The 15469-nt window shown below is 45.6% G+C and overlaps 1 protein-coding gene across 4 annotated transcripts in view; it reads right to left on the reverse strand.

The window, feature by feature from the left end:
- The window catches only part of ABL1 (ABL proto-oncogene 1, non-receptor tyrosine kinase), a 184261-nt gene that overhangs the window by 21127 nt on the left and 147665 nt on the right, over positions 1-15469 (reverse strand). For all 4 annotated transcript variants that reach the window (XR_006692794.2, XR_012424253.1, XM_045373943.2 and 1 more), the window contains exons 2-4: positions 13045-13218; positions 12184-12479; positions 3657-3929 (exon numbers count right to left, since the gene is read on the reverse strand). Coding sequence is in view for 2 of the 4 variants with exons in the window: in XM_045373943.2 (XP_045229878.1) it covers positions 3657-3929; positions 12184-12479; positions 13045-13218 (743 nt within the window). In the remaining 2 variants the exon portion in view is untranslated. The remainder of the gene's footprint in view (positions 1-3656; positions 3930-12183; positions 12480-13044; positions 13219-15469) is intronic.

A 15469-nucleotide genomic window follows, 5' to 3' on the forward strand; every position in this document is an offset into this window, starting at 1 on the left:
TCTTAAGCACATCTTCCCTTTAACAGATAGCAAGACTATGTCCTGCCCAATACTGTCAAAATTCAAGGGTGCAGTTCCCAATGAGCCTTTGTTGTAATTCCAGTTTCCCATCTGCAGGGGTCAGCCTAGTGTCCTCCTTTTTTCCTGTTCTCTTCCCTCTTCCTTCTGCCTGAAAGGTACATGACCCAAGGCTGTTTTACTTGTTCACTATGGAGTCATGGTTAAAAGTAGGCCCTTGCTCCCCCTGCTGGCAAAGGAGGACTCTGGCTCTGTCCTTGGAGAAGCCAGCGATAGGAAACAAACAGACTGGATGGGAGGAGGGTGGGGGAAAACGTGATTTTTTTTTTAAAGGCATAACTGTGGCTTATGTACATTTTTTACGGTGTTCGAGAAATAAGAACCTGGGTTCAATTTAAAAAAAAGAAGAGCTGAGCTCTCGAGTTGAGTGCCCCGGTTCAAATCCTGATGCTGCCACTTCTGGCTGTGTGATGCCAGGTCAGTCACTTAACCTCTCTCTCTTCCATTTTCTCAGCATTAAAATGTTGATACAGGGTGAATGTCCCTTAACTGAAAGGCCTGGGACTACAAGTGTTTCAGAGCTCGGATCTTTGCAGATTTGGGGATTGCCGCACTGTATTACCAGATGAACACCCCAAATTTGAAAACCCAAAATCTGAAATGTTCCAATATGCATTTCCTCTGAGCTGCATGCTGGTGCTCAAAAAGTTTTGGATTTGGGAGCATTTAGGATTTGGGATTTTAGGGTTCAGGATGCTCAACCTGGAAGGATTTTAAGGTTGTGAGGATTCAATGAGATGCAACGTGTAGTAAGCACAGAGGCCTCTGCCAGGCACACAGTAAGGGCACGATGAAAGCTGAACGTTAGCTGCTGCCATGATTTAGAATCCACTCCAGGATTTCAGCTTTTTTTTTTTTTTTTTTTTTGGAGCCAAGTCTCACTCTGCTGCCCAGACAGGAATGCAGTGGCGCTGTGACAGCTCACTACAGCCTCAACCTCCCAGGCTCCGGTAATCCTCCCATGTCAGCCTCCCACGTCCTAGCCTGTAGCTCAGACTACAGACGTACCACCAGGCTTGGCTAATTTTTTTGGTATTTTTTGTACAGGCAGAGTTTTGTCATGTTGCCCAGGCTGGTCTTGAACTCCTGGGCTCAAGCAATCCACCAGCCTTGGCCTTCCAAAGTGCTGGGATTACAGGTGTAAGCCACCGTGCCCGGCAATTTCAGCTTCTATAGCAAAGGTAAATGCCCAATATTTACACTAATCTTATTTGGCAAATAGGCAACATACTGCAGGGTCATCTGCGCATGGCCGGGAGGAAGGAGGGCTGATTTATTTAGCAGCTGCTTAGTACCGTATTTTCAGTTAACACACCTCCAGAAATGGACATACTGCCTTTTCCCTAATTAGATACCACTCCAGGTGAATGCCCACAGAAATCCACGCAATGACATCCTGTAATTCTTTACCAACTGTGAGATCGTAAGTTAATTAGGCTCTTGGGAAAAATTGTTAGAAGTATAATTAAAAGCAGAGTAACATATTATTAGTAAAGCACAGTCTGAAAGGCACCCACTTTAGATTCAGTGATATATAAGAAACCCACCCCCCAAACCATACTGGTCTCCAACAGGTACCCTCCTCTGGAGTGTCCTTCAGTTGTTCAGAAAACAATGCCACAGCATCATCTACTGAAGTAGCATTTCCTCAAATGTCACGTTGTACAACCTGATCTTGGAAGTTTTCAGACAAGCCTTTACTGGTTGAAATCTAGTGTATTTTGCACGTTGAACCTTCCTTCGTTTTACAAATCCTGGTAAAAGTGTGCTGAAATCTAGGCCTTTCTCAGTTTGCTGACCCAGTCAAGCCCCATTTTTTGGGTCTGCTCTTCAACCCTGTGCAACCCAAGGAGCTGGGGGGCACCTGCACAGCCCCCCAGTCCCTCCTTTATTCACTCCCTGGTGGTGTCCCGAGAACTGCTGCGCTGCAATTCTTGCTTCTACTACCTGGACCACGCCATGCCTCAGGTGAAGAACTCTGTCCCATTCATTTTCTAATCCCAGTGTTGAGCCCAGGAACCGTCAAATAGAAATGAGGAACTTGATAAATATTTACTCAATTAAGAAAAAGTCCAGGGCCGGGCGTAGTGGCTTATGCCTATAATCCCAGCACTCTGGGAGGCCACGGTAGGCAGATCACTTGAGGTCAGAAGTTCAAGACTGGCCTGGCCAACAGAGTGAAACCCCGTCTCTACTAAAAATACAAAAATTAGCTGGGCGTGGTGGCAGGTGCCTGTAATCCCAGCTACTCATGAGGCTGAGGAAGGAGAATTGCTTAAACCTGGGGGGCAGAGGTTGCAGTGAGCTGAGATCATGCCACTGCATTCCAACCCAGGCAACAGAGTAAGACTCTGTCTCAAAAAGAAAGAGAAAAGAAGAGTCCTATCTGAGAAATATCCAGGGTCCTTAAGGTAACCCAAACCATGCCCCCACCCCAGTGCCAGTCCTGCCCAAAGACAGGCACGAGTTGAACAAGAGATCAGGGAGCCACCTTTGGTTTCCAGGACTAAAGAATGTGATCTCTTCTCTAAAGCAGCCACTTTATACCAGCCAGAAATCATACTTCCCATTTCACTATGTCTTTGGGTGAAGGCATCAGGTCAGTCAGAGTCCCTAAAAGGCAGGCATGTGGCTGCAACCAGTCTCAATGTGTGCACCTGACTTCTGAGACGTGTACAAATTAAGCTCTATTTTTCCCAGAGGATGTTTCGGTTCTTTTCTAATAGCTCTAAAAAGGGGCTCCCTCTGTTGATTTCTGTGCACAGGTCAAGGTAATCAAAGTTCATTTAAAACAAGTGGAAATAATGTAAGTCAACACTAGGGGACACCCTCGCCACAGGAAAAAGCCTGGAACACATTTTGAAGAACGCAGAGGGCTGAAAATGAAAACTTCTTTCCCTTGGTGTCCTAAGGGTTTCAAAGAACTTCAAAAGAAGAAAAAAACCTGCCTGGAAACTACAAACACTATTCATTAGTGGAGAGGTAAAGTCCCAGTTAACAAGAAAGACCAGACTATCTGAGTTGGTAAAAATCGAGTTTCCTGGACGCCTTTCTAGCGGGGGCACTCCCACCTCTGCCTGCAGGAGTCTTGGCAGCTGCAGAATTGGAACCCACTGGGGATGCCCAGGGCACCTGCCTTCCAAATCAGCCAACAAAAATCCACAGAAGAGTCAAATGCATTTTGGTTAAATCTTTCAAAACTCAGAGATCCTTTTTTCCTCCTTAACTCTCAGTAGGAAGTGATCTCCATGCCGCACGAACAGCATGGAAATCCACGGCTTTAAAAGAATCTTGCCATAGAATGAGAAAACTTCTCCAAATGACTAATCTTTTTACACTAAAACCCCTCCGTGCTTGTCAGCTCTCACTATATGTGGAAACACACTCGGACTATGAGAATGATTCCACTCCTACAAAGACACAAGGATGATGTAAGACGGAAAAGTCATTTCTGTGGCACCAATGAAGCGCTCGGACAGCAGGCGGGAGGTAGGCTTCCGGGCAGATGCATCGCCTAATGCCAGTAGACACCTTGCCCCCGCCAAGTACCCTGGGCGGCCCCGGCGGTCCCAGCCTACCTTCAAGGTCTTCACGGCCACCGTCAGGCTGTATTTCTTCCACACACCCTCGTACACCTCCCCGTACTGGCCCCCGCCCAGCTTGTGCTTCATGGTGATGTCCGTGCGTTCCATCTCCCACTTGTCATAGTTGGGGGACACACCGTAGACGGTGGGCTTGTTGCGCTTGGGGGCTGGATAATGGAGCGTGGTGATGAGCCCGTCGGCCACTGTCGAATGATGATGAACCAACTCGGCCAGGGTGTTGAAGCGGCTCTCGGAGGAGACGTAGAGCTGAAGGAAACAGGGAACAGCCTTCAGCCCACAGAGACAAGCAAGCTCAAAGAGCTCATGTGAGCCAGTTTGGCTACTGCACAACAAAACCTCACATAAGCAGCTCTCCACACAGGACAGAGTGTTTAGAAGACCACTGCTGCTGTCTTTCTCTATGAGTGCTCTAAGTTACTTGCTCAAGCAGAAAGGCACAATAAAGGGCCTCAGGGCCTCTGTACCTGCTGCTGTTCCCTCTGCCTGAAATCTCCCAACCCCTCATCTTCCATGCCCAGTTCTTGCTTCCCGTTCCACGGCCAGTTTTAATGTCCGTGAAGTCTTCCCCAACCATCCAATCTAAAGTCATCATGCGGCACAGGTCATCCTACCACCTGTCTTACTTCTCAGCAATGGACCCACCACTAGCTCATAATTTCCTGTTTATCTGCTTAATTACTGTCTGTCTCCACCTAATAGCATGGAAGCTTCATGAAAGCAGAGCCTTAAGCTGTTTTCATTCCAATGTTGAGTACAGGAAATCAACATGTAGTAAGTACTCAATAAACAACTGTTGATTAAATTAACACACAGTAGAACTTGGTGGGTAGTTGCTGGTAGGAAAAGCAAAGAATTTATTTAATTTATAATTTAAAAGGGATAAACCTAGAATGAAATAGTGATCAGAAGATGAAAACCACTAAACACATCCAACACGAGGAAGCAAAAGGAAGGATTTACAACACATGAGCATTCAGTCCTCGTGTGAGAGCCACAGCAGGTGAGGACCTAGGGTCAAACCCTCCATGTAGAGTTTGCATCTGGACACAACAGAGATGGAGAGGAAGGAGAAGGAGCAGGCTGGCAGAAAGCAGCAATGCAGGGGGTGCCAGCTACCTGTTTTCTTCTCTTTTCATTGGTGTGGCAAGGGAATACTTCCTTACCAAAAACAATTCCACATGAAAATCCACATAAAACATCTGGACTCCAGACACATAACTGAATCTACTGGCTTGCTCAGGGCAGCCACCCTTCACTGAAGGTGGAAAGAAGACTTAAAATCACGACTAGGCGTTCAGAAGACTTGCCCAAACTGCAAAGACATGGGAAGAAGGAACAGATTTGGGACAGTGGTAATGCTTAGGATGTGAGGGAGAAAAGGGAACAGGATCAGGCTTCAGCTGTAGTATCTTTTTTTTTTTTTTTGGAAATGGAGTCTCGCCGTGTAGCCCAGGCTAGAGTGCAATGGCACGATCTCGGCCCACTGCAACCTCTGCCTCCCGGGTTCAAGCGATTCTCCTGCCTCAGCCTCCTGAGTAGCTGGGACGACAGATGCCCACTACCACGCCCGGCTAATTTTTTGTAATTTTAGTAGAGACAGGGTTTCGCAGTGTTAGCCAGGATGGTCTCAATCTCCTGACCTCGTGATCTGCCTGCCTCGGCCTCCCAAAGTGCTGGGATTACAGGCGTGAGCCAGTGCGCCCGACTACAACTGTAGTATCTTATTACTTAAAAAAAAAGAAAAGGGAAGAAAAAGCCTGAAATACACGCAGCAAGGCCAAGGCCTTTGGCTGTGGGTTATGTCAGGCACCATTACTGTATGTCTGTAATAGTAAATAAGAAAAATGTTTTTAAAAGAAGGTAGCAAAGAAATATGCAAATTAGTCCCACTGACAACCCTCAAGAAGGTAAAAAGGGTTTCTCTTTCTTTTGTTTTGCTTGGGGAGATAACACAAGTGAATTCCAAAAACTTAGGCAAGCCACAGGCACACACTTTGGGGTTACAATCTTTTGGTAACAATCTTACTAAAATAAAATTCTGAGAAACGCAAAACTTGTCCAGAAAGACAAGGAACTTGCTCCTAGTGTAAGGACTGTGGCCTGGGGACACTGGCTTATCCCTCTGCAAGACAGGGCCTCTGAATGGCAAGACTTTATAGGACATGGCGGCCCCACTTTTATTCTTGAGAGCACGGAAGAGAAGAAGCCTCTGAGTGAACTGCTCTAGGGACAGACCATGAGTCACGCTCAGACCCGCGAACGTGCGCACAGGAATGCATCGGGGAGCGGAAGTCGGCACTGCTGAGGGCTGCCGTTAGCTTCATACTCACACAGAGACATACTCTCTTCAGTACTAGTCACCAACACAAGTGCTGTACACAAAGAAAATGGAGCGGGACTTGGGGTCAGCTCCCAATCCCTGACCCTCTGGAAGAGTCTGTCAGCTGTCCAATTACTTCACTGCAGGTGGCAAGTGCTCCAACCCCTGTTCTCAGGTTAGCTCCGCTGATGGTGTGCTCCCTACCAAGGAGTCTAGAGAAGTGAGAAAAGCCATTCCAAGACATTCCTGGAATCAGAGCACCACTCCCACCTTGGAAATCACTGGCACAGTACAGGGTCAAAGAGCCCGTGTGGCCTGCTGGGCTCCAGGGCAGGGCACCTGGGAGCAAGTCTCATTATCCTTCTCTCCTGTCGGAGCAGGAAGCACAGGCCTCAAAGGAGTGCTCCCCAACTGGCGGATCTGGTTCCTTCACTCCAGCGTGGAATGATAATGGCTCCCCTAAGTCCTAGTTTATGCAGAATTTCTTGGGCTCATTTGATTCCCCCATTGGCTACTGTGTTAGAGATTTCAGTTACAGGAGGTTTCACTGAATGGCCCAACTTTATCCTTTTCAATAATTAAATTTACAGACCTTGTGACTTAGTTCATTTTTCAACATAAAACTTACATACTGATACTTCCTAAATATTAAAACCATTCTCCCTCAAAGGCACTGCATATTCGGTTCACAGCCATCTTCCCCGTGTCCCACTAACAGTCAAGGCTGGTGCTTGCTCCTGATTAGTTCTAGGTTTTGAGCAGCATTTGTTGGGGAACTGTGTGATCATCAGGAATTCATGGCATGTTCAGGGAAGAAAGTAAAGTCAGTGTCATGAATGCCATGTCATTATGCTATGCATCTGGTTCCATTAACACTCAGGTGCTCAGCCAGGGCTGCTGCCTCTTCCTAATCATGCATGAACCTGAAGGATAGGACTTGTCAAAGAAACTCTTAGAAACAGCGTTTTGCTGGGAGCAGTGGCTCATACCTGTAATCCCAGCACTTTGGGAGGCCAAGGCGGGCAGATCACGAGGTCAGGTGTTCAAAACCAGCCTGGCCGACATGGTGAAACCCCATCTCTACTAAAAATACAAAAATTAGCCGGGCATGGTGGTGGGCACCTGTAGTCTCAGCTACTTGAGAGGCTGAGGCAGGAGAATTGCTTGAACCTGGGAGGCAGAGGTTGCAGTGAGTCAAGATCATGCCACTGCACTCCAGCCTGGGTGACAGAGTGAGGCTCTGTCTCAAACAAACAAAAAAAAAGAAACAGTGTTTCTTCTGACAGCCACACTGACAGGCTAACAGAGCTTAGACTGTGCAACCTTTGGCTGCCTTGGGCCCAGGAGTCCCACCTCAGACATATTGTTTACCGGTTGCTCAGCCAGGAAGCAAGTTCCCCCGAGAGGTGCTCAGACACCAGCAGGAAGGCAAGCCTTGCAGTACAAAAGAACGGTCCAAAGCTCCTTCACTGGAATAGGTGAGCCATGTGCTCAGCTTTTCACCAGGAGGCCTATGCCTGCTGAGCCACTGTCAGGGAGGGTAAACCTTAAACATCCAAGAGGCTGTGTAAATGGTCCCTTCCTGCCACTCGGCTGAAGCTTAGGGCCCTGGATCTGTCACTTCAGCAGACCATGAAAACAAATGTCAACTGGGCAAATTTCTTTCAAGAAAAGGAAAGACTCTATTAAGGACTAGAAGGAACTGAGGAACGTGACAGGGGCATCTCACAGAAGTCAATGAGGTGTGGACAAAAACATTCAGAACTAAGAACTTTAGGCAGGAGGTGGTGCAGAAAAATCAATCTTCAATTCTGCTATGTCGATGGAGGGTTACAACTTTGGGAAAGTATCAGAAAAATGACAATCAAATCCCAGGGTATCCAAAGAGTTTTGAGATTGTCTAGGCTCCTAGGAAATGGCAATGGCTCAGTTTAGTATTGGCCCCTTCAAGAGTCCAGCTCATAACTCCCAGTCCCCAACTCTGAGCCCCGAGCTGGTGGTCCTGGGCTGACTGATGAGCCACAAGGGCTGCTGAAAAGCTCAGAACATGAGGAGAGGCAAATAAGAGCCAATAAGGAGGAAGCAGAAAGAAATCCTTGGGGGCCTTATAGAAGAATCTTCTAAATTCAGTTGTTTTCTGAAGATGAACTAATTTAAAAATAAGAACCAAACTTACTCAACCCCAGCCTATTCCTCCTATCAGTCTTAACTTTTCCCCTTAGAAATCCAAAAAGGATTGCATCAAAGTTCTGCTATGTGAGCAGCATTTTTCAGCGGCGAGCCACGTGGTCACACACATAGCTGTGGGAGCTCCCTCTAATGATGTTCATTCATTCCAGCGATACGATCCCACCCAGCACACGCTCCTCGAGTGCGGCCCTCACAGGAAGGAACCTCCGCAGAAGGGACGCTGTGGGCTCAGAAGTCCCCAGGTGCCCACACAGCTGATAGGAGAGTCTTTGCCGGGGGGGAGGGAGGAGGCAAGACGCCAAGGAAAGTGTGATGTGTTGCCCAGTGGCGGACACTGCCTAGTCAGATGAGCTCCCTGTGCTCTACCTGGAATGAAACAAACCCACCTGGCACATACTAGCTTTTAGACAGAGGCCTCTTAGGCAGATTCTCCTTCTTTGGATGAATCTCAAATTCTGCAAATCACGTATCCCATATGCAGGTCTTTCCTTGCCCCTTTGAACAGTATTTTATAACAACCCCTAGCTAATGAGCTGTCACACTAGATCATGCCTGCCTGCATCTGTTCCAAGGTTGCTGATTAAACAGCTCTAGGGAAAAGAAACCATTATCCCGTTCAGTGCAAACCTCAAGTGATTATCTTGGTGCAGCATGACTTGCCTTGGATAGCACAGATGCGAAGCAAGCTGTCTGCTGCAGAAAATCACCTCCTATGGGTGGTGCACCCTGGTGTTCTGATTCACTAGAAAGGTACCCTTGTGGTCTGAAGGCTCTTTCTAAGGGCGCAATGCCCTGAAGTACATCCCTCAGAATGGAAGGACATAGCTCCACCTCCGGGATAAGAACAATAACCCAAAAAGCAAGCTGACAGGCCCATGTCTAGTCACACATGGACAAAAGGCTCTGTTGTCCAACATACACACTGCAGTGTTGGTACTAAAGAATTCTGCAGTGGTGGAAAGCATCAGATATGGGCAACAGGACTTCAGCCAGAAGACTTTGGGATGTGAAGAAAAATAAGAAAATTTAAAAAGGAAGTATATGTACATTCACATGGTACAAGTGAATGTGTGAAGACAGCCAAAAAAAAAAAAAAAGTTAAAAAGCTAAGCGGGGACTAGCCTATCAGATACCACAACACAGTATAAAGCTACAGCAATTACAAGTTTGGTACTGGCATACAGATAGACAGACCAATGGAAGAGAACAGAGAGGTCAACAGGCCTAGATACACATATACACTTAGTATATTTCTAACATGTAGGAAAAAGATGAATTTATTAAATGGCATAAAGATGACTCAAAATATGCCACATGCATATTCAACATAATGAGATGCCAGTCTTTGCCAGTCAGAGTGACAAAGATGTTTTTACATATCTAATAATAAACTGTTGGTGTGGGTTAAGGGGAAACAAGCCCTTTTGTGGATTGTTCGTGGGAGAACAAATTTGTACAATTTCTATACAGGGTGACTTGGCAATGCACATAACCTTCAATCAGTTCTAGCGACTTATCTACATACACTTACACCACACACAAAGAAGCATGTGCAGCACATTTTCAAACCAGGCCGTGGGCCGCTAGTCAGTCTATGAAATAAATTTAGTGGATTACAACCAGAATTTTTTAAAAAATGAAACAGAACAGAATGAAATACAAAATCAGAGTGCATTACACACAGTAAAGGTGGGTAAGACTTTATGAAACTTTTGTTATATTTTGAGGGCTGGGTGGTGATGTAAAATGAGTTTTTCTTATAGCAGACCCAGATTTTTAAAAAGGTTTGAAAGCCACCTCGTATCAGCATTATTTATAATAACTAAAGATTAGAAGCAACCTAAAAGTCAACCAGCAGGGGACTACTGAAATAAGTGACAGTCCATCCACGGTACATAGTCACTGGTAAGATGAGGCAGCTCTAAACTTGTTGCCATAAAACAATCTCGAAGGTGTATTATCACACGGGAGAAGCACGATGCAGAACAGCCTGGAGCATGCATCATTTGTGTGCCTTTTTGAATATAAACATCCATATAAACATCTATATACCATCCATCTATGTCCAGGTAACTCTGGAAGGAACTAGTAACAGTGCTTGCCTCTGCGCAGGAAAAGTGAATTAAGAGACGATGACTTTTTTTTTTTTTTTTTTTGAGATGGAGTCTCGCTCTGTCGCCCAGGCTGGAGTGCAGTGGCCAGATCTCAGCTCACTGCAAGCTCCGCCTCCTGGGTTTACGCCATTCTCCTGCCTCAGCCTCCCAAGTAGCTGGGACTACAGGGGCCCGCCACTTCGCCTGGCTAGTTTTTTTGTATTTTTTTAGTAGACACGAGGTTTCACCGTGTTAGCCAGGATGGTCTCGATCTCCTGACCTCGTGACCCGCCCATCTCGGCCTCCCAAAGTGCTGGGATTACAGGCTTGAGCCACCACGCCCGGCAGACGACTACTTTTTACTGTAATTCATCTTGTTCTTTTGAATTTTTGTAACCACATGCATGCATTACATACTATTAAAAAAAATACAGACTGGGCGCAGTGGCTCATGCCTGTAATCCCAGCATTTTGGGAGGCCAAGGAGGGCAGACTGCTTGAGCTCAAGAGTTTGAGACTAACCTGGGCAACATGGCGAGACCCTGTCTCTACTGAACATACAAAAACAGCTGGGCATGGTGGCTCATGCCTGTAATCTCAGTACTCTGGGATGCTGAGGCAGGTGGATCACCTGAGGTCAGGAGTTTGAGACCAGCCTGACCAACATGGTGAAACCCTGTCTCTACTAAAAATACAAAATTATCTAGGCATGGTGGCGTATGCCTGTAATCCCAGCTACTTAGGAGGCTGAGGCAGGAGAAGTGCCTGAACCCGGGAGGCAGAGGTTGCAGTGAGCCGAGATCGCACCATTGTACTCCAGCCTGGGCAATGAGAGCGAAAATGTCATCTCAAAACAAACAAACAAACAACAGCTGGGTGTGGTGGTGTGTGCCTGTGGTCCCAACTACTGAGGAGGCCAAGGTGGGAGGATCACTTGAGCACGGGAAGTAGAGGTTGCAGTGAGCCAAGTTCGCACCACTGTACTCCAGCCTGGGTGACAGAGTAAGACTCTATCTCAAAAAAAAAAAAAAAAAAAAAAAAAAAAAAAAAAACACAACGAAAAACAAACATACACCATCCGGACCACACCAATCCACCTATCTACACTGTACCTCAACTACAGCCTGGTGCAATAGAGCAGACTGTGGGGATCCAAGCCTATTCCATCAATGTCTCACTACATTGATATCGGCAAGATCTCTTTATGCCTCCCTTTCTACAAAGATGCAGGAATTACAGCAATACCTCAGTCAATGTTAACTCCTCCCTTCTCTTTATGGACTCTGAAGGACTATTTATATGAAGACCACAAAATTACATATGCCACCTCCCTTACAACAATACGCTTTGGGTTTGGTAAGCTGTGGGTCTGATCCTGGTTTTCACTGAAAACTGCATGTGTATATGCACGTACGTCCACACACCTCTCCATGAATGTGTTCATCTGCAGGAAGAAGCCACATGCCAGGCTTCTGTGGGGGAGGGGATATTAAAGTGGTCTTTCGCTCTGGGAAAGCTAATCTATTATTTGAATTTTTCTAATTGAGGATGATTACTATCATTATAAAATATATCTTTTTTTAAGGAAGAATCTTATTGTAAAAAGTGTGTCCAAAACCCAACAGATATTCCTCCTATTTTAAGTAACTTGCTAACAACAAAACTCTAGCAAGACAATAAGAGAATCATACTGGGCCCAGGAACTTGTAATATCACGGAACCAATCCTCAATAAAGCGTCTTCATAAGGCTAACAGAATGACTCCTACTGTTTACTTGAAAGATTCTTTAAACATCTTCCTGGTTGAGCTTTCCTGCAATAATTTATCAATCCGACACCAGGACCTCTGGGTTCCCCTGCCCCGGGCCCATCAGCCCCCCTGCCAAGGGTCCCCTACCTTGCCATCAGAAGCAGTGTTGATCCTGTAATGGTACACCCTCCCTTCGTATCTCAGCGAGATGGACCTCTGGCCAGGACTGCTCTCACTCTCCCGCACCAAGAAGCTGCCATTGATCCCGCTGCTCAGCAGATACTCAGCGGCATTGCGGGACACAGGCCCATGGTACCAGGAGTGTTTCTCCAGACTGTTGACTGGCGTGATGTAGTTGCTTGGGACCCAGCCTTGGCCATTTTTGGTTTGGGCTTCACACCATTCCCCATTGTGATTATAGCCTAAGACCCGGAGCTTTTCACCTTAGAAGAAAGGAACCAAATCAGACATATCAGCTCTGGAAACCAGCTTCATTCTTTTTCATTGATTCTTGTGTAACTACTAAAGATTTCCAAATTCCTAAATGCCAATTTCATTTTAACGAGTCTACTTAAAGATATGCATTTATAAGTGTATGAGAATACACATTTATATCTGAAGCTTCCTGTTTGTACGGAACAGATAGGTAAGTATATAGCCTCAGTTTTTATAATCAATTATGTTTATTCAAGTGCTCTGTTCCTAATATAAGACAACATTTTAGGGAAATAATGCTTTTTCTTAGGGGAAAAATTGCATTCAGTATTTTGTTCAGCTGTCCTTTTCAGTATAAAACATAGGGCAAGTTCTGTTTTTGCTCAGGGCTATTGTACAAGAACTCCTCTAAGGAGAGGCGACTCGCTTAGAAACATGCAGTTGTTGTTTTGGATATCCCTGCATTCCAGATTTCAAAGCTGCTCCTTCAATGAGCAAAGGGTGGCAGGTCAAGCCGCAATTCCCAGATCTCTGTTTCCTGCAACCACCACTAGCTGCCCACAACCCTTTTACCTTTAGTTATGCTTAGAGTGTTATCTCCACTGGCCACAAAATCATACAGTGCAACGAAAAGGTTGGGGTCATTTTCACTGGGTCCAGCGAGAAGGTTTTCCTTAGAGTTCCAACGAGCGGCTTCACTCAGACCCTGAGGCTCAAAGTCAGATGCTACTGGCCGCTGAAGGGCTTCTGGAAGAGAAAGGGGGGAACAGAAAAAAGAAAAAGCAAGAGAAAATCGGGAGAAAAAATTAGTTTTATTTTCAGAAGCAAAAATATTTATGTTTCCAACATTATACATCCCTAATTTATTTCATTTATTAACATCTATACATACTATTATTATTAAGGTGGTTTTAAAAAAAATCTTCCTTTACTAAATCTTGTGGAAAACATTAAGTATTTTCATTCCAAGGCGGTAATTATTGTTCCCCAATAGTTTGAGCTTTTAAAATTCATTGATTCAATATAAGTTTAGTCAAATTAAAACAGTCTATCCACATATGCGTTTCCCTTTGCTTAAAATATGCAGTGAAAGTTTCTTGTTTTAGCCGGGCACGGTGGCTCACGCCCGTAATCCCAGCACTTTGGGAGGCCAAGCTGGGCGGATCACCAGAGGTCAGGAGTTTGAGACCAACTTGACCAACATGGTGAAACCCCGTCTTCATTAGCCATACAAAAATTAGCTGGGCATGGTGGCGCGTGCCTATAGTCCCAGCTACCCGTGAGGCTGAGGAAGGAGAACCGCTTGAACCCAGGAGGTGGAGGTTGCAGTGAGCAGAGATTGCGCCACTGCACTCCAGCCTGGGTAACGAGAAAGTCCGTCTTAAAATAAAAAGAAAGAAAGAAAAAAAAAAAAAGGCCAGGCGTGGTGGCTCACGCCTGTCATCCCAGCACTTTGGGAGGCCGAGGTGGGCGGATCATGAGGTCAGGAGATCCAACATGATGAAACCCCGTCTTTACTAAAAATACAAAAATTAGCCGGGCATGGTGGCAGGTGCCTGTAGTCCCAGCTACTTGGGAGGCTGAGGCAGGAGAACTGCTTGAACCCGGGAGGCGGAGGTTGCAGTGAGCTGAGATCGCGCCACTGCACTCCAGCCTGGGCGACAGAGTGAGACTCCATCTCAAAAAAAGAAAAAAAGAAAAAATAAATAAATAAGAAAAATCAAATTGTGCAGAAGGGCTTAATATGGAAGATAAATACTTTCTATCCCAGTCCTCTCTGCTCCTAGAGGCAGAGCTGTTTTTTTGGTGATCACCCCCACCTCTCTTAAGTATCAGCTGGAGCCCTATTCTCAGCAACAGACACACACCTTCACTGCTTGTTCTTCCAGCTAGGACAGTGTCTCTGAAGGACTTACTTCACAAGACAAGGCTATTAACATCCTACCCATCCTTCCAGCTTTCTTGCCCCCACGGCCACCCTCAAATATGATCTTCTGTACATTTTTTTTTTACCTTGTGTAAATTATTATTACAGAATAGAAAAAACTGTTACTAAACTCTTCCATGTTTTGTCTGAAACAGATTCTAAAAGTTGGAAACCAATCAACAGCTCTTAAATTAGAAAATGCGTGAATACTATTCATTACAGGGTCAAATAGGTTATTATTTGTTTCTGAAGTTTCTTCTTGTCTTTTTTATTTTTAACAGGGCTGAAACTCTCCAGAATTTTTTTGTGCTAAAGACAAAGTGTAGACGGGTTCTTGCAAACCAGCAAATCAAATCACCTAAAGTAGATCTTAACAGTTCAAGAACATTGTGGAGTGAAATCCAAATTACTCATTTAAGGAGCTACAATTTAAAAATCACTAACTGGGCCGGGTACGGTGGCTCACGCCTATAACCTTAGAACACTGGGAGGCCGAGGCGGGCAGACTGCCTGAGCTCAGGAGTTCGAAACCAACATGGGTAACATGGTGAAATCCCGTCGCTACTAAAATAGAAAAAACTAGCCAGGCATGGCGGCAGGTGCCTGTAGTCCCAGCTAGCTACTCAGGAGGCTGAGGTAGGAGAATCGCTTGAGGAGGCAGAGGTTGCAGTGAGCTGAGATCTCGTCTCTGCACTCTAGCCTGCAGACAGAGTGAGACGTCGTCTCTAGCTGGGAGACAGAGTAAGACTCCATCTCAAAAAATAAATAAATAATAAAAATAAAAATCATTAACTGAAGTAAACTGTCAGGAACTGTTTCTCTGAAAGAGTAAATCCCAAATAATGTCATTATGATGTTTAGTAATTTTTATGATCTTAAATAGAGAGGCCCGGCGTGGTGGTTCAGGCCTGTAATCCCAGCACTTTGGGAGGCTAAGGTGGGCAGATTACCTGAGGTCAGGAGCTCGAGACAAGCCTGGCCAACATGGCGAAAACCCATCTCTACTAAAAATACAAAAATTAGCCAGGCAAAAATACAAAAATTAGTGGTGGGTGCCTGTAATCCCAGCTA

The sequence above is a fragment of the Macaca fascicularis genome, chromosome 15 (assembly GCF_037993035.2).
Source record: "Macaca fascicularis isolate 582-1 chromosome 15, T2T-MFA8v1.1".
NCBI classification, from domain to species: Eukaryota; Metazoa; Chordata; class Mammalia; order Primates; family Cercopithecidae; genus Macaca; species Macaca fascicularis.